The following is a 17,271-nucleotide window of genomic DNA, read 5'->3' on the forward strand; positions in this document are numbered from 1 at the left end:
TTAATTTTTTAATTTTTAAATTAATTTTTCTGAAAATGGTGTCATCACATATATGTGATTTCCTAAAGCATGTTTCTTTATTTTTTTGGACTTCATAAGACAAACAACTAACAAGAGTAGCATACTGTATAGAGTCTTTTGAGCCTTGCTTTTTCCACTCACCAGGATTGCTCTGTGTTGTGTGTAGCCATGGTGGGGTGTTGCTGCATAGAACTGTTAGGAAAGTGGTGGTAGGCCTCTGGGTTGTTTCCACATTTTGTTTTCTTTTAGAAATAGAGTTGCTCTGAACATTCTGGGATATATACTTAGGAGTGGAAGGGCTGGTTATTAGGTATGCAAAGATTTAGCTTCTGTAGATCTTGCCAAATTGTTTTCATATGTGGACGTGCCAATTTATACTCCCCTCAACAGTTTATGAGAAATCCCATTCATCCACATTCTTTCCCATTGTCAGAAATGTTTTATCTTCAGCGCTTCGCATTCTCTTTTTATCCTTTCCTCTCACCCTTGTTGTATTTGGCAAGCACAGTGCAGCTCTATCAATGTGCCCAATTGGACTAGTGTTGCCACAGCAAGTCACTTTTTCTAAACTTGCGTAATGGCTCAGTACAAACAACAGATCATTTCAGGTTCTGTTCCAGCGATGGCAGAGCCCAATAATGTATTAGACTAAATCTCCTAATAAAAACTATAAACTCTGAGCAAAATATGTTTTCAAAGTATTTGAAGGTACTAGACAGCAATCAAAAAAGCAGATAGAAACTGGAGGAGATTTAAGCCTTGAAAAAGGAAACCACATTGGGGTTTCTGCTAACTGTCTCCTTAGGTTTCTCATGTGAGGAGTGGGAAGAGGTTGTGTGAGGGTTCTGGGGCCCAGAACTGAAGGCACAATCTGATAAACTTGAGGTGTCATAAGACAGGGTTGTGAGCTGTCAGAGAAACAAAAAACAAATAAATGGGACAAAAGAAAACTAACATCAAAAGATAGATTTAAACCCCAACGTACTAAAAATTACATTAATTACAAAAATTAAATAAAAATTAGCTAAATATGCTAGTAAAAAAGACACAAATGTCAGATTGGATAAAAAGCCAATATCCAACTGTATGTTGTTTTCAAGAGACCCATTCTAATTATAAAGACACAGATAGATTAAAGTAAGAGAAAGGAAAGAGATGAGTTATGCAAATAAGCACAGAAAGCTGGTATGACGTAACTGGCACCAGCGGGTGTAGACTTCAAGACAAGGAGTGTGGCCAGAGATAAAGAGGGACATTTTATAATGACACAGTTGTCAGGTCATCAGGAGATATACCAATTATAGATGAATATGTGCCTAATAACAGAGTTCCAAAATATATGAAGCAAAAATTGACAGAAATAGAAAGACAAATGCATAGTCACATGTAAAATACTTAAGGAGACATCTGGGTAGCTCCGTCAGTTGATGTCCAGCTCTTGGTTTCGGCTCAAGTCATGATTTCTGGGTCCTGAGGTTGGGCCTGCATTGGGCTCTGTGTTGAGTGTAGAATCTGCTTTCCTTGTCCTCTGACCCTCACTGCCACGCTTTCTCTCAAATAAATAAATCAAAAAAATAATAAAACTTAGAAGTAAATTTAATAAAAGATGTATAAAACCTTTACACTGAAAACTATAGAACATTGCTTAAAGAAACTTAAATGACGAGGGCAGCCCCGGTGGCTCAGCAGTTTAGCGCCGCATTCGGTACAGGGCCTGCTTCTCTCTCTGCCTGTGTCTCTGCTTCTCTCTCGCTTTCTCTCTCTCTCTGTCTCTCATGAATAAATAAATAAAATCTTAAAAAAAAAAAGAAACTTAAATGGGTGAAAAGTGAACCCATATAATTTCAGAACAATGATCAGGACGCTCTTGAAAAATAAATTCAGAAAGAAAGAAAAAAAAACCAAATGAGTGAATTCATACTACCTGATTTCAAGATTTTAAGCTACAGTAATCAAGACCATAAGGTACTAGCAAAAGGATAGAGAGATCAGTATAACTGAAAAGTCTAGAAACACATATCCATATAGTTCATACAATATACATACATATATATGTGTGTGTGTATAGTCAGTTGATCTTTGAGAGAGACACCAAGGCAATTCTGTGGGGAAAGGAATGTTTTGAACAAATGGGCTGAAACAGCTGGATATCTATATGGGAAAAAATGAACATCTACTTCACAAAAGAGAAAAATTAATTTGAGATGGATCATGGACTTCAACGTAAATGCTAAAATTATAAAGTTCCTAGAAGAAACATAGGGGAATGTCTCTTTTACATTGGAACAATCTAAGATTTCTTAGAAAGGATGCAAAAAAAAAAAAAAAAACAAACCTGTAGTGGATCCCTCGGTGGCTTAGTGGTTTAGCACCTGCCTTTGGCCTAGGGTGTGATCCTGGAGTCCCAGGATCGAGTCCCACATCAGGCTCCCTGCATGGAGCTTACTTCTCCCTCTGCCTGTGTCTCTGTCTCTCTCTGTGTCTCTTATGAATAAATAAATAAAATCTTTTTAAAAAATTCATAAACCGTACAAGAAAAAAAATTGAGTAAATTATAAATCTCATTGGAATGTAAATCTTCTTTTCTTTGATAGACATCATTAAGAAGGTGATAAAGCAAGCCACCAGCTGGGAGAAAATATTTTCAATAGATATATATGCCAGAGAACTTGTGTTCAGAATATATAAAGATCTCTTGGGCGGCCCAGGTGGCTCAGCGGTTTAGCACCACCTTCAGCCCAGGGCATGATCCTGGAGACCTGGGATCGAGTCCTATGTAGGGCTCCTTGCATGGAGCCTGCTTCTCCTTCTGCCTGTGTCTCTCCCTCTCTCCCTCTCTGTGTCTTTCATGAGTAAATAAATAAATAAACCTTTTTTTTTTTTAAAGGATCTCTTACTTCCTAAGAAACAACTTGTTTTTTTTAATGTACAAAAAAAATACACACTTCAAAAAAATATAGAAGTTGGCAGTAAACACATGAAAATTTGCAGCCAAGAAAAATGCGTAATAAATGCATAACAAGGTGACATTTCATACCCACTGGAATGGCTATAATTAATAAGATTGACATTATCAAATGTTTGCAAGTATGTGGAGCAACCAGAATGCTCATCAGTAGCTGGTGGGAGTGTGAGATGGTACGACCACTTTGAGAAACAACGTGGCGTTTTCTTAATAAAATTAAACATGCATCTACTCTACGACTCAGTAATTCCATTCTGTGGTATTTACCCAAGAAGAATGAAAGCACATGTCCACAAAAAGACATAAATATGAATGTTAATTTGACGCTTTTTTAATAGTAGCCCCAAATACCCATCAATAGGAGAATGAATAAACATTATGGTATATTCATACAATGATTATTTCAAGCAATAAAAAAAGAATAAAAAAATGAACTACTTAAGCAGAGTAACATGGATGAATCTAAAAAAAAGAAAAAAAAAGTTGAGCCAAACCAGACACAAAAGAATGCATATTCTATGATTTTATTCATATGAAATCCAAGAATAAGCAAAACTAATCTCTCTTGCGGAAATCAAAATAGTGGTTGCTGGGGAATGGTGGAACCACAGAAGAACTTTTTGGGGTGACAGAAATGTTCTGTTTTGACTGGGGTGATGGTCAGATAGATTTACAGATTTACCAAAACTCATCAAAGCCCGTCCACTTCACTGTTTCTAGATTTTCCTTTAGTTTCTTACAAAAGTACTTCAGAACCACTTTGCCTTCTGAAGGCACAAATAGCTATAGCACTTCGGCCCTCAAAGCATTACAAGCACCATTGTTGTTTTATGCTTTTTTGTTGTTAAAAAAATCATGCTGGAATACCTAACATCTCAACCGCCTTGGAAACTCTCATTTAAATAGTAGAGTTAATTGGGTTCATGTGAGGCAAAGAACTGCTATGAAGACATCAGAAAAACATCAGTTTATTTTTCTTAAGCCTCAGAAAGTGATTTCAAAAAGGTTCATTTTTCTGGAACATATTTACAAGGTTATTGGAAACATTTTTTAAAAAATAAATGTTTAAGAAAACATTCTGACCATGTTAATACTAATAGGTCTTTTTGGGGCAGATGATGGAAGATTTTGTTCTTAATATCCCTTTCAACCCTAATGCTCATGTGGTTTTGAATTTTTTATTCTGTTGTAGCTGAAGTTTACACTCAAGACCTACTTTCCTTATGCTTCCCCATCTCTCGTCATGGTGTTGCTCCAACACCCAAAAGGTATGTGAAAGTTAGTTCTGCTAACAAATCATGACCCTTCCCTACTAGTCCCTTATCTATAAAACAAGAGAGATGAAATTGCTCATTTCTAGCATCACTTTAAGCTCTCAGGGTCTCACATTCTGAGGGATTTTGATATGAGAATTTTCTAGACTTCCCAGTTAATGATCACTTACCAAAAGAAAGGGAAAAAATAGTCTCTCATTAGGTTTTGATAGTCTGCTCTGGATAACACAGGCCTCTGCTGGTGCCAGCCAGAACTACCTGAATGCTAGGAACAGGCTAAGACTTGGCTGAGGAAGATTAGGACAGTACATTTATTTGTATTTCATTCTTTCCACTCTGTGTGCCTTGTTACAGAAGAAAAGATAAAATGATGAATAAAGCCTGGGAAATTTAGAGGAAATTTCTCCTAACTAAGCCAAGGGAAGACTTTTGAAAGAATTCAGTAAGTGTATTAGATCATGGCCTTCTCTGGTCTCATTTGCCAGCCTTCTGTTGGCCACATCCAGTTGGGAAAATGATGATTCCATCCTTAAGCCAACTGGGGTTGACCAGTTAACATGTCCAGGAACTTGTATTTTGGCAGCATTTCAAGCATAGAGAATAAAGGTATATCCTTCCCCACTGAAGCCTGGAATCTGAGGGAAAGGCAGCACTCACACAGCAGACTGCCAGAGAAGGTGGCATTTGAACTGTCTATGGAAGGGAAAAAAGGGAAAGATCCCATGATATTGCCTTTTTATTCCATTTTTGTTTCCCTTTTTCTTGAGACTTGAGAAAACTGTTCAAGGAAAGTAGATGATTCAAAGTTTTAGATCATTTTACAAAATCCAATTCTTCCTCTTTCTAATAGATGTAAGTTCTCACCTAGAATGACCCATCTGACCCTTTCCTCTCAGGTGCTAGCGGTGGAGGTGGTAATGAGGCTGGTAGGACCTCTGGTCAACGGTTTTGTGAAACTTAACTCTGTGGGAACACAACAGGAGAACTTTGATAACGTGACAGAAAAGTCAGCAATATTCTTCCCAGGGGTACACTTTATAGCTTAGGGCAGATTAGAGAAGCCTGAGTTTAGCCTATGTGAAAAGCTGGATGAGCTCCAGAAAAAAATATTGGAGTTGCTTTTTTTTAAGTTGGGAAATCTATAAACAAAAGACTAAGGTGGTACCTGGGGTATGAATGCAGCCATTTACCTTTTCCTTTTTGTCACCATCTTGAATTTATGTCCAAATATAAATAAGTAAATTTTAGTAGAAATTCCTCCTCTACTGCTTTTTAGCATATTACTTCTGGAAAAAATGAATGTTAAGTTCACAAATTGAAGTATTTTTTAATAGTAGAATCTTCTATTCATCAGAAATTGATTTTGTGCCGACTATAAAGTCCTGTGGGACATAAAGGATAAATCATTTAAGAGCCTTGACTATCCGAGAGCTACAAGTAGAGGGGGACATAAAGGAAGTATCTAAGTATTTAATATAAAGAAGGAAATGAAAAATGCCTTCAAAGGCTACAAATCAAGACTTAAGGGCATTCAGAAGAGAGAAGGATAATGTGTGATCCTGTGACATTTGTGGAGTTGTTAGCAGTGCTTACCACATACTTATATTACCTTCTCATGTATATTTTTTAAAGATTTTTTTATTTATTTATGAGAGACACAGAGAGAGGCAGAAACACAGGCAGAGGGAGAAGTGGGGTCCATGCAGGGACCCGATGTGGGGCTCCCAGAACTCCAGGATCACACCCTGGGCCAAAGGCAGATGCTCAACCACTGAGCCACCCAGACGTCCCACCTTCTCATGTATTTAATTATGGAATCTATCTCTGCATGGAAATGTAACTTTTTCAGATGTTGTTTAGAACTGCAGATACATGTTCAGATGTGTCTAAAACCATGGAATAATTATTAAACCAGAAAAATTAACTCAGGAAAACACATTTGTTTGTATGATACCCATGTATTATTTTTCTGGCCTTTTCTTTCCTATAAACCTGAAATAATATTCTGAATTCATCATAATCATGGAAAAACAGTTGGGCATCTTATCCTTAGTTCCTTGTTGACTTTTATTACCATCCCCATGTACTTTGAAATCACAAATTGTCAGTGGTGGGGGGTGGGAGGTGTTGGATAGAAAAGAAGAAAACCTGTGGTATCTGTAGCATAACATTTCCAGTCCTAGGGTGAGCTGCTTATGAAGTTGGTCTACTTCTGTGGACCTGAGTTAAGGAGCCTTTGAAGTTTTTCTGTGTAACACTGAGGATCTTCCCAGTCCTAAGGGTTGGACCTCAGCTGGGAACAGCATGAGACCAGTGGTGTGCGTCCCATGGACCAGAAAAAATAAGGCCTTTTTCCAAAGCTCTTCTGCTCTTGCTACAGATGATCCTAATAGGTTTGACTTTCCTTCAGCTCTCTCTGTTCTGTCTCTCTATCCACAGAGATCCCACAGGAACTGTGGCTTCAGACACTGAAACATATTTCTGAAATGCTCAGAGAAATAGTTGAAGACCAAACGCACAGGTAGGCAAATCCTGACGACTCCTAGGTCTGCATCACAGTGGTTTCTCTTGATCTGCATCTTCACTTTACAGAGGGCTGACAGGGGATTGCATTACTGTCTGTAACCTTCTCCAAACAGGGAAGCATGTTGCTGAGTGAGAAGTGGAGGAAGCAGATAGCTAGCTGCATGTATCACTTTGAGCAGCTCAGAATCAACAGATAAGTATGTAAATACCTTGTATAGAAACCATCCTGAATAATGGCTGGCATTGGATTTTGAAATATACAAGCATAACAAAAGAAACAATAGACCCACCCTATAAAAAAAGCAGCGTCCACATCCTGCCCCTGCCCCAGCCATGCAGGAGACAGGTGGTGCCCTCTGGATCCCTTGGTCTTCTCCCTTCCTCTGTATTCTCTAGGGAAGGAAATTCTAACCTCTTGCACAGTAGGATAAAAATGCCCCCCTTTTCTCCTCTTTTTAATAAATATTTGTTCAAAGTTAGAAAATCCATTCTAATATAAATTAATTTTTAAAGATTTTATCTATTTGAGAGAGAGCAAAGAGACATGAGCTAGGGGTGGGAGGGAAGAGCAGAAGGAAAGGGAGAAGCAGACTTCCCTCTGAGCAGGAAGTCCAACGTTGGACTCCATTCCCAGGACCCCGAGATCATGACTGGAGCTGAAGGAAGATGCTTAACCAACTAAGCCACTCAGGCACCCCTAAATTACCTTCTCACATGATATTAAGTACCCTCTCACATATATTATTTTCCTAAAAGCAGTCACATTTAGGCTTTACTAAGTTCCTTTAACATAACACCCTTCAGCTTTCTCTCAACTTACTTTTTTGTAGAGTACAAATATTTTATTTGTAGTCTATACTAACCTACTAAGACTGTCTTTATTTGTTCCTTTTGCCACTATTCCCTCATGAAATTCTCTGTAATCTCACTGAGCCATCCTGTATTCTGTTGGTGCTCCTTATGCTCATGATCACCGATGCAGTTTTGTGCCGGGTACTTACCTACTTCCCCTCCCCCTACAAGATTCTTACCAATAAATAAGACAAAAAGAGCTAGTAGCCAAGTGGGAATCAGAGTATTGGCCACGCTAGCAACCTGTAATACCTGTCAGCCCCATGTGCATCCTTTCGAGTTGTCTCTGTTGAAGAGCAAGCAGAACCTAGACCTAAAATCTCACGGGACTCTGCTTTAATTAAATTTGAGGGTCTGTCTGCAAGGAAGGGTGGGTGAGGAGGTTCAGACAGTTTCTCAGCCAGCCACAGGGACTGCCTTACACACTCAGTTACTAGTAGAAAAGAGAAGAGGGACCAGGCCCATTCCTGCAAGACAAGCCATGAGCTCTGATCCAGGTGTGATGCCTGCCTTGGAGCTGGGAGCGTGAGAGAGTCCTAGCTCAGCTTATAGTGAGATCTGTAGGGAAGAATCTTGTGGAGCCTGTCCCCTGCTTTTGAGACATCATAACCCAGCTGGCCACTGATGCAGCCCACAGAGCACCACCTTTCCCTCCTGTGGGACAAATAAGTTTAATACTCTCCTTTTGGGACACCTGGGTGTCTTAGCAGTTGAGCATCTGCCTTTGGTTCAGGTCATGATCCCGGGGTCCTGGGATCGAGTGCTGCATTGGGCTCCTCACAGGGACCCTGCTTCTCTCTCTTCCTGTGTCTCTGCCTCTCTCTGTGTGTCTCATGATTAAATAAATAAAATATTTTTTTTAAATAAAATATTTTTTAAAAAATATTCCCCTTTCTTCTTTTCTCTCTACTGTTCCACAGCTAGATTTCAAAACATTTAATAGCTTATTCTTGGAACAGATGTAGCAGACCCAGATCCAGCCAAGAGGGGCCTAGAACTCTCCTGTTCCAGGAGTTTCCCGGGTTCAGAAGGAAAGTTCTGATCTAAATTGATCTCAGACCAGTCTTGCCCCATTTTCTCCAGAGGAGATGTTAAGCTGCTGACATGATCACTGCAAATTAATGGGTCTTTTCCTTGTGCAGAGTCTACCCTTTAAACAACCAGTGCACCTCTCAGTTCCCAACATGACAAACGGATAGCTTCTAACTTTTCAGCTTGGACATATATGCGATGACAAGAAAGAATATAGAATGCAGCCCATTCAAAATTCATAATTGCCAAAATATGGACCAGAACCTTGTGTTTTGTCAGAAAGGAAATAGTGCATGTTTTCTGATGCAGACAGAAAACATGCACTATCCCTCTGGTCTCTACCTGGGCCCCCAGGAACTTCCTCATTTCTTGCTCAGGAGCTACTTGGCTGGCTGCCTAGTAGTGGGGAGGGCCTGCTTTCCACAGCAGCCCAGCTGTGCAGGCTATGCAGACAGCAGAGGGGTGCCTGCAGGTTCTCATCTTATAGCATTCCTGTCCATCATGGTCCAGAATCTTTCTTTGTCAAAGGCCTGTACTCACTTATGGTCCTTGGATACAAAGTTTTAAATGTCTGAAGTCCTCAGGGCACACGGGGTTCTGAAAGACCTGCCTTTGAAGGTCTCCTGTGATGAGTTCAAAGTGGCATTGTGAGCTACATTTCCAAGTCTAACTTGTATTCCTTGCAAGTTGTACTTCAGTGGATAAGAACAATTTAAGCCAGTCGTTCACAAACATTACAGTTGCTTTAAGAACCAAAAGGAGAAAGAAATCAAGTTGCCCGGCTGCCATGTGTTTTGGTTCTGTTCCAGGTCCTACGGAGGTCCCTTTGAGTGCTGGTTTTTGTTCATTCACTTTGGAGGATGGGCTGATATTGCGGCTGAGCAGTTAGTGATGTCAGAAACTGAATCCTCTGAGGCCCTGCTGTGGCTCTTGGCATTCAGCTACAGCCCACGTGACGGGAGTCTGCAGAGAGCCCAGACCATGGTGGGTGGCAGGGCCCACTGCATGTGGTGCTCCAGGTCCATTTCCAAATCCGCAAGCATGCTAAAGGAAGGGGCTCTATAGTGGGTTTGGCTTCCACTAACCCCCAGGCACCTAAACACTGAATGTTCACTGTGTTCATTGTGGAAGCATGTCAGTGTCCACCCAGATGAGTGAGTGCATATGTCCTGGGTTTGTGGTTGGAGACATCTTTTTGCCTCACAGAGTTCACTGGAGATAGAACACTGCCACTCTGCTTTCCTGGGAAGCATCAAGGAAATGAGGCATAGCCCTCTCTGTTCCCTACGTTGTTTTATCTGTTATTGCTCAGTTGCCACCTATGCCCTCATTTACAGATGCTCCTGGCCCAAGGGCCACACACACTAGCATTTGCTATGCAGTGTCTGACTGCTCTTCTGAGGAACACTGTCCTCTCTCTGATCAACAGCCTGGCCCTGTCTGCTTCCGTCTTGACTTACTGCTTTCTTGGATCAGTCAACGGATCCTCACATTACTGGCTTTGTTTAGAACTCTTACTAAAGTAGCTGATATTAACCCCTTAGCTTCTGAAAAAGGACTTGGGCATTCCCTAAATATAACAGAGTCACTAAGTACTAGACGTGGCAGAGAGTTGTTATTTTATGTGGAATATAATGATTACAGGAAGCAATGCTTTGATTAAAGGCATTGGCTCCTCCCTTGCAAACATTTATCTGCTGGTTTTTAAAATGTTAACTGCCAGCACTTTTTGCTAATTTTAATAATTAGAGGGAACAGGTTTCTTTATGTAGAGAGTAGTGTTCCTATTTGCTTGATGTTTTCTGTTATTTGAAAAAAGCAGAGACTAGTACAGAATTTTCTGTATATTTTGTTAAAAGGCTTGCATGGCAGAGGAAAGAAAGTTTTGGATCTTAAAAGGTTGAAATTTGGTGATAATTTATTTCAGATCAAAAATAAAACATTTTTAAGAAATTATCAAAATCCACATATGTATTTAAGGGTTGCTGTATGATTAAAAAGAAAGCCTTCTATTTCCCTTTTAAAATCTCAATTAAACTAATTAAGGGAAATTCCAATTATGTTTTCATCATCTTATTTTTAATAATAGTTGTAGTTAAAATGTATGTAGTACTAATGATTTCCAAAGACCTGTTATATATACTTTATGTTTGATTGTTTATAAGCTACGTTGGTATATCGATCATAGAAACTAACAGATTGACTTTTGAACTGTAGAGAAATAATTTTCCCCAAAAAATGTAATTTCTGGAAAGTTCTGCATTGGCATGTCTTTCTAATACTTGTTTTTGTTTGTTTTAAATAAAACCCGTACATAGTTGTTACTCTAGGGTTGCTTTGGCATGCTGGATGAAAACAGATAAGCTCACTCAGAGTAGTTTAGCACCAGCATGTTCACTTCCTTCTTATTCTGTCAGAGGTGGGTCTTTGTCTTGTGATAGAAGCCACATCTTTTATCCCAAAGCCTCTTTCTTCCTCCTTGGTACCCAGCTGGAGGCACTGGTGTGTGTAACGTCCTGAGGAGCAAGTAGGCCCAGTTTTCCTAGCTTAACTATTAATACATACCTCTTCACTTTCCTGGGTTTGAGCTTTAATGCCTTTGATGATCTGTTGGGTGACTTGAGAAACAAACTTTGAGCTGCTTTTGAAGTGTGATTATTGGGAGATTTGAATGAGCCTGACATCTGTGCTTTTTTCTCAAAAGGTGTCATTAAATCCAGTTAATTGCTCAGCTCTGATAGCATTCTGTGGCTAGAAGCACTGCCTCTCCTGGCCATCCTTGAGCTTCATTAATGGGGAAGCAAGAGCATCCACCACACAGACCCACCCTTCTCTCTGCAGAGCATGTTCACTGCTAGCCAGTGTGCATCCTCTTTTGCTAACTTTGAATTGGATCATGATAAAAACAAAAAAATGTCTGTGTTTATATATCCCTAAGAATTAGGCCAGGGTTCATACCCTAACTTTGTCATTCCACCTCTAGGAGTTAACTTACAGAAGTAATTAGAGGCCCATACAAAGATTTATTTATAAGAATATCATTACATGAACATAATTATAATTGCAAATGCTACAAATGGCCTAAACTTTCAATAGTAAGGAACTGACTAAATGGTGACATATTCTAACCATAAACTAGCATTCTGCCATGAAAAATCATGTTCTCAAAGACTACGTGTCACAGATACATGAAATTGCTTGCAGCGCATTGTGAAAACTGTAAGAAAACATAGTGCATAGTGAGTGCTGTGTTCACAGGGCATGGGAAAAAGACGAGAAGGATGTGAACCTGGTTTCCTCCATCTCCCCTGGAGAAAATGGAGCAGGACCAGCTCTGAGGTCAAGTTACATCAGAACTTTTATTTGAGTGGTGGATTAACATACTTTTTTGTTCAAACTTTCTACAGTGAGCATATGTAAATTTTCATAATGCAGGATAAAATGTACTACTAAGAAAAGAAAGCTTATGTCTTTTACCTAAAAACAAATTAAAAAGCATTTAAGTTTTTGGCATGTCAGGTGGAAGTTTATGGACACAGAAGGAATTTGAAGGAAAAGATGGTCTGGGTAAAGATCAGTCTTAGGGAGTACTGGACAAGGGTAGAAAGTCAAGAAGATTTTCTTCAGTCAAGAAGAAAATGGATATGAAGACATGGCTTCTTAAGCTCTGAGATTTTTGCACACCATTTCAATGGCAGGAGGGTCTTGGGCTCCCATAGACACCATCAGATGAGGGCAGGCTGGGTCCAGCTGACAGAAGGAGGTGGTGAGAGAGTAGCCCTCTCCTGTTGGAATGCTGCCATGCTCTGTGGAAGAGTCCTGTGGTGCAGTTTCTCACGGTCTTGGACTGTGGTCAGAATAGCTCACACAGCACTCCTAGTGTACTGGAGTTTATGACAGACTTCATTGAACAAGGCCTTAACTTCCAGGAAGGAAAAAAAAAAAAAGACTCACAAAATCCATAAAATTGGTCATGGGAATTCTCAGAATAGGCCTAAGTATTCTTCCGAAAGTGACAGAACATAGCTGTTCGTGAGTACCATGTGGCATTTTGGATCTATGGCTTTCAGTTTTTTCTTTGTTTTCCAAGTCACAACTTGATATACCATTCTTAATAGCAAGCAGAAGTCTCAGCATGAAATAAGTATTTTTTATGCAAAAACAACCCACAGACCTATAACAATCACCATTATTATGTGGATTCCACAGACTTGTGACCTCCTCTTGGGCTTTAAACATGTATGAACAGACTGTCCCAGTGTCTAAAACAAAACAAATGTGGTGTGTGTTGTGTGTGTGTTTCCTCCCCTCAAAGATATCAAAAGGCAAAAGGCAAACCTCCTCATTCTTATCAGAACATTGGCTCAGTGGAGATCCAGTTGCATGCGGCTTTAATTGATTTGTGGCTGTGATAGTAAGCAAGTCTTCAAGGAGCTTTTTGTTCTTTTTCCCACAATATAAAAATCTGGCTACATTCTGCTGAGGATTTTTCTCCGTTTCCTTTCTTATTAAAAAAAAAAAAAAGTCCATTTTTGGCATGGTGCCTTGCTGCTTAGTGAGCAAGATGAGAGAAAGTCAGATTTCTATTACACCCATTTGGGTTTGTGTAAAGCAGTGTGTAAGCTCAGAAATGAGTTGCCTCTGTCTGCCTTCCCTTGGGCGCCAGTCCTCTTTTCTTTCTGGGGGCTTGCTTCAAAGTCCCACATAAATCCTAGAACGGTGCATGCCCTCACTCTTCCCTAATCTCTCACCCTGAAATTCTATTTCCCAGGTGGAGTTAAAAGCAGCGCTCATCCACCTTAAGAAGCTGTTCAGAAGTCCAACTCTCTCAGCCAAGGATCTACAGGCAGTAGCTGCAGAGAGCCCAGACAGAGACCCCAGACCAGCTTTGTGTCAACAGCTGAGCAGGCGCCTCCTCCTGAACTTCCTGCTCTGGGCTCCTGGAGGCCATGCCATTGCCTGGGAAGTCATCACCCTTGTAAGTGTTTCCTTTTCTAGCGTGCTAATTCTCATTCACATTCCAGGGAAGAGGTGGATTGTCCACCCAAGGGCCTGGCCTTTCACAAGTGTGTATACCAGGCTGCCTATCCAGACATGGATAGGCAGGCAGTGAAGTTGATAGTTGGGATGGACCCCAGAACCAGCCCCTTGCAACATCTTCATGACTCAGAAGAGAACATGGAGGCTCAGAGAAAGGACGTGACTTCTTCCAGATCATGGCTTGCTGCCAGGGTCCATAGCAAAAGCTAGGTCTTCTATCTCCCCATGTACTTATTCTTCCAGTTACATTGCATGACTCTCTTCCTCCTCATGAAGGCTTCAGTGAGATGTGTTCACTGTAGCAATCCGAAGAGTTTTGTTAATTAAAAAAAAAAAAAATGTTTTCTTATTACAAAGAATTCCTTCCTGAAGTCCAGCTGGCATGAGGGATAAAAAATGGTCCAAGTCAGAAGTGAGTATCATGCATGGCACTGGATGGTGATTTCCTGAATAATGTCACCAAAGGCATAGGCAACAACAACAATAAATAGATAAATTGAACTTCCTCAAAATTAAAACCTCTTGTTCATCAAAAGATACTAGCAAGACAGTGAAAGATAAACTCATGGCATGGGAAGAAAATATTTGGAAATCATGTATCCAATAAGGGTTTAATATACACAATACATTAGGAACTTACAACTCAGCAACAGCAAAAATCCAATTCAAAAGTGGGCAACAGACTGGAATTGACATTTCTCCAAGGAAGACATACAAATGGCCATTAAGCACATGAAAAAATGCTCAGCATTATTAGCCATTAGGGAAGTGCAAATCAAAACCCACAATGAAGTCATACTCCACACCCACTAGAATGGCTATTATAAATAAAACAGAATGGAAAAGAAAAAGTGTTGGTGAGGAATAGAGAAAGTGGAAATCTCAAAAGAAAAAAAACTGGAACTTTCATATATTTCTGGTTGGGAATATTAAAATTGTGCAGCCACTGTGGACAAGTCTGATGGTTCCTGGAAAAGTTAACCAGAATTACCATATGATCTGGCAATTCTACTTCTGTATAAAAGAATTTATAGAATTAAACACTTAGCCACCCCTGTTCATAAGAGCATAGCACAATAGCCAAAAGGTGCAAACAACCCAACTGTCTATCTGCAGATAAATGGATAAATAAAATGTCTGTACATACAGTGGGATATTTTTAAGCCTTAAAAATGAAGTTCTAATACACGTTACCACATGGATGAACTTTGAGGACATTATACTAATGAAAATAAACCATACACAAAAGGACACATACTGTATGATTCACTTATATGAGGTACCTAGAATAGCATATTTATAGAGACAAAAAGTAGAATAGAGGTTACCAAGAGCTGGTCAGGGGAGATGGATGGAGCGCTTGTTTGAGATAATGAAAAAGTTCTTAGAAATGGATAGTAGTAATGGTTAGTGATGGTTGTACAGTATTGTGAATTTACTTCATGCTAGTGAATTGTCCACTTAAAAATGGTTAAAAGCAAATTTAAAAAGCATCCACATACTGGCTCTTGGAGTTTTTATTTGCTTTTGTTTTTATTTTTTATTAACATGTGCATACAGAAAAATGTACAGCTTAATGTTCATAAACCAAAAATTACCAAGCAGCCAGCAACCAATTCAAGAAAGGAATGTTCCCAGCACCCAGAAAACCCCACCCCCTTTTGCTCCCTTCCCTGTGCAGGTTCTGTTTGAATGTGAATATGAGAAGAGTCCCAGTAATAAGTGGAACTGTCAAGAACCCCAGAAGCCAGCAGTCAGGAGGTTCTCCTCAGTCCTAGTAGAACAGTCAGCATGGAGGAGGGAGGCCACAGCAGCCAGTCCGTCTGCCCTGCCTCTCATGTTCAGATAGGCTTCTAATGAGCCTTGGCATTGCCAAGAGCAAAAGAGGACTCCCCTGTCACACATGCTGGGTTTCATCTCTTCAGGGTCTATCCCAGCACAAAATCTATTGTATACTTTTATACAGTGCATACCTCACTTAATTTCAAGTCTGTTTAGGGTGGATGAACTCCATAGATGAGAGCTAAAAAAAAATGTCCATGTGTCCATAGACCTCAGTACCAACTAACGTTTTATCTCTGGCCAGGTGCAAGTTTTTTATTTTTTTAATAATTTTTTTAAAAGATTTTATTTATTTATTCATGAGAGACACACAGAGAGAGGGACAGAGACGCAGGCAGAGGGAGAAGCAGGCTCCATGCAGGGAGCCCGATGTGGGACTCGATCCCGGACCTCCAGGATCACACCCTGGGCTGAAGGCAGTGCTAAACCGCTGAGCCACCCAGGCTGCCTCCAGGTGCAAGTTACAATAATCACTTTTCAGCCACTACCTCAGCCAACTGATCAAGGTCAGCATGAACAGTGATAAGTCATGTTGATATAGGTACCCTTAATATAATAATGTGATGAAAATGGCACTTGACTTCTGTGATCTCCCTACCCAAAACCTACAGCACCAGTTTCATATTGAGAAAAGCAATTGACAAGCCCCAATTGAGGGGCATTAAACAAAATACCTAGCCAGTACTCCTCAAACCTGTCCAGGCCACAAAAAAAGGAAAGTATGAGAAACTGTTATAGCCAAGAGGAGCATAAGGAGTCATGAAAATTAAATACGCTGTATCTTGGATGTGATCCTGGAACAAAAAGAGGACATCAGGGAAAAATTGGGGAGATCAGAATAAAGTTTGGCCTTTAGTTAATAAAAATGTATCCATATCGGTTTATTAATTGTGACAAATGTACTATAATAATGTAAGATGTTAACAATGGGAAAACTAGATGTGGAAGATATGGGGTCTCTGTATTATCTTTTCAGGAAACTATAAATCTTAAAACTGCTCTAAAGTTAAAAGTTATTTCAAAAAGTCAGTAGCAGGCATTTTTGAATCATGAAAGTGTTGGAGGCATTTTTGTCACATGAGACAAATGAGATACCATGAGGCAAATGGAAATGGGAATAACTTTCCAAATATTTATGACGGATAGAAAATGCAATTGAAAGAGAAGTTCATAGCCCACCTCAAGAAACAGGAAGTCCCAAGTAAATAACCTAAACTTCATACCTAAATATATCTAAAGGAACTACAAAGAGAACAGGCAAAGCCCAAAGTTAGAAGAAGTAAGAGGATACTAAAGATAGGAGCAGAAATAAAAGAGGAACCAAATACACACACACACACACAGAAAGATCAGTGAAACTAAAACCTGGTTCTTTAAAAAGGTAAAATTGAAAAACCTTCAGCCAGACACACCAAGGTAAAAAAGAGAAGGCTGAAATAATTAAAATCAGAAATGAAAGAAGTTATAGCTGACACCGCAGAAATACAAAGGATCATAAGAGATTACTACAAATAGTTACACACCAACAAATTGGAAAACTTAGAAGAAATGGAAAAATTCCTAGAAACAAGCAACCATCCAAGACTGAATCACAAAGAAATAGAAAATATGAGTAGACTTATTACAAGTAATGAAATTGAATCAGTAAATTTAAAACTCCAAAAAAGACAAAATTCCAGGACCAGACAACCTTACAGGTGAATTCTACCAAATATTTAA

General features: G+C 39.6%; 1 protein-coding gene across 10 annotated transcripts in view; it reads left to right on the plus strand.

The window, feature by feature from the left end:
* The window catches only part of FANCC (FA complementation group C), a 290,345-nt gene that overhangs the window by 253,167 nt on the left and 19,907 nt on the right, over positions 1-17,271 (plus strand). For all 10 annotated transcript variants that reach the window (XM_077904513.1, XM_077904471.1, XM_077904481.1 and 7 more), the window contains 4 exons: positions 4,179-4,254; positions 6,700-6,781; positions 9,480-9,654; positions 13,442-13,648. In XM_077904513.1, coding sequence (XP_077760639.1) covers positions 4,179-4,254; positions 6,700-6,781; positions 9,480-9,654; positions 13,442-13,648 — 540 coding nt within the window. The remainder of the gene's footprint in view (positions 1-4,178; positions 4,255-6,699; positions 6,782-9,479; positions 9,655-13,441; positions 13,649-17,271) is intronic.

Source organism: Canis aureus, chromosome 1 (assembly GCF_053574225.1).
Source record: "Canis aureus isolate CA01 chromosome 1, VMU_Caureus_v.1.0, whole genome shotgun sequence".
NCBI classification, from domain to species: domain Eukaryota; kingdom Metazoa; phylum Chordata; class Mammalia; order Carnivora; family Canidae; genus Canis; species Canis aureus.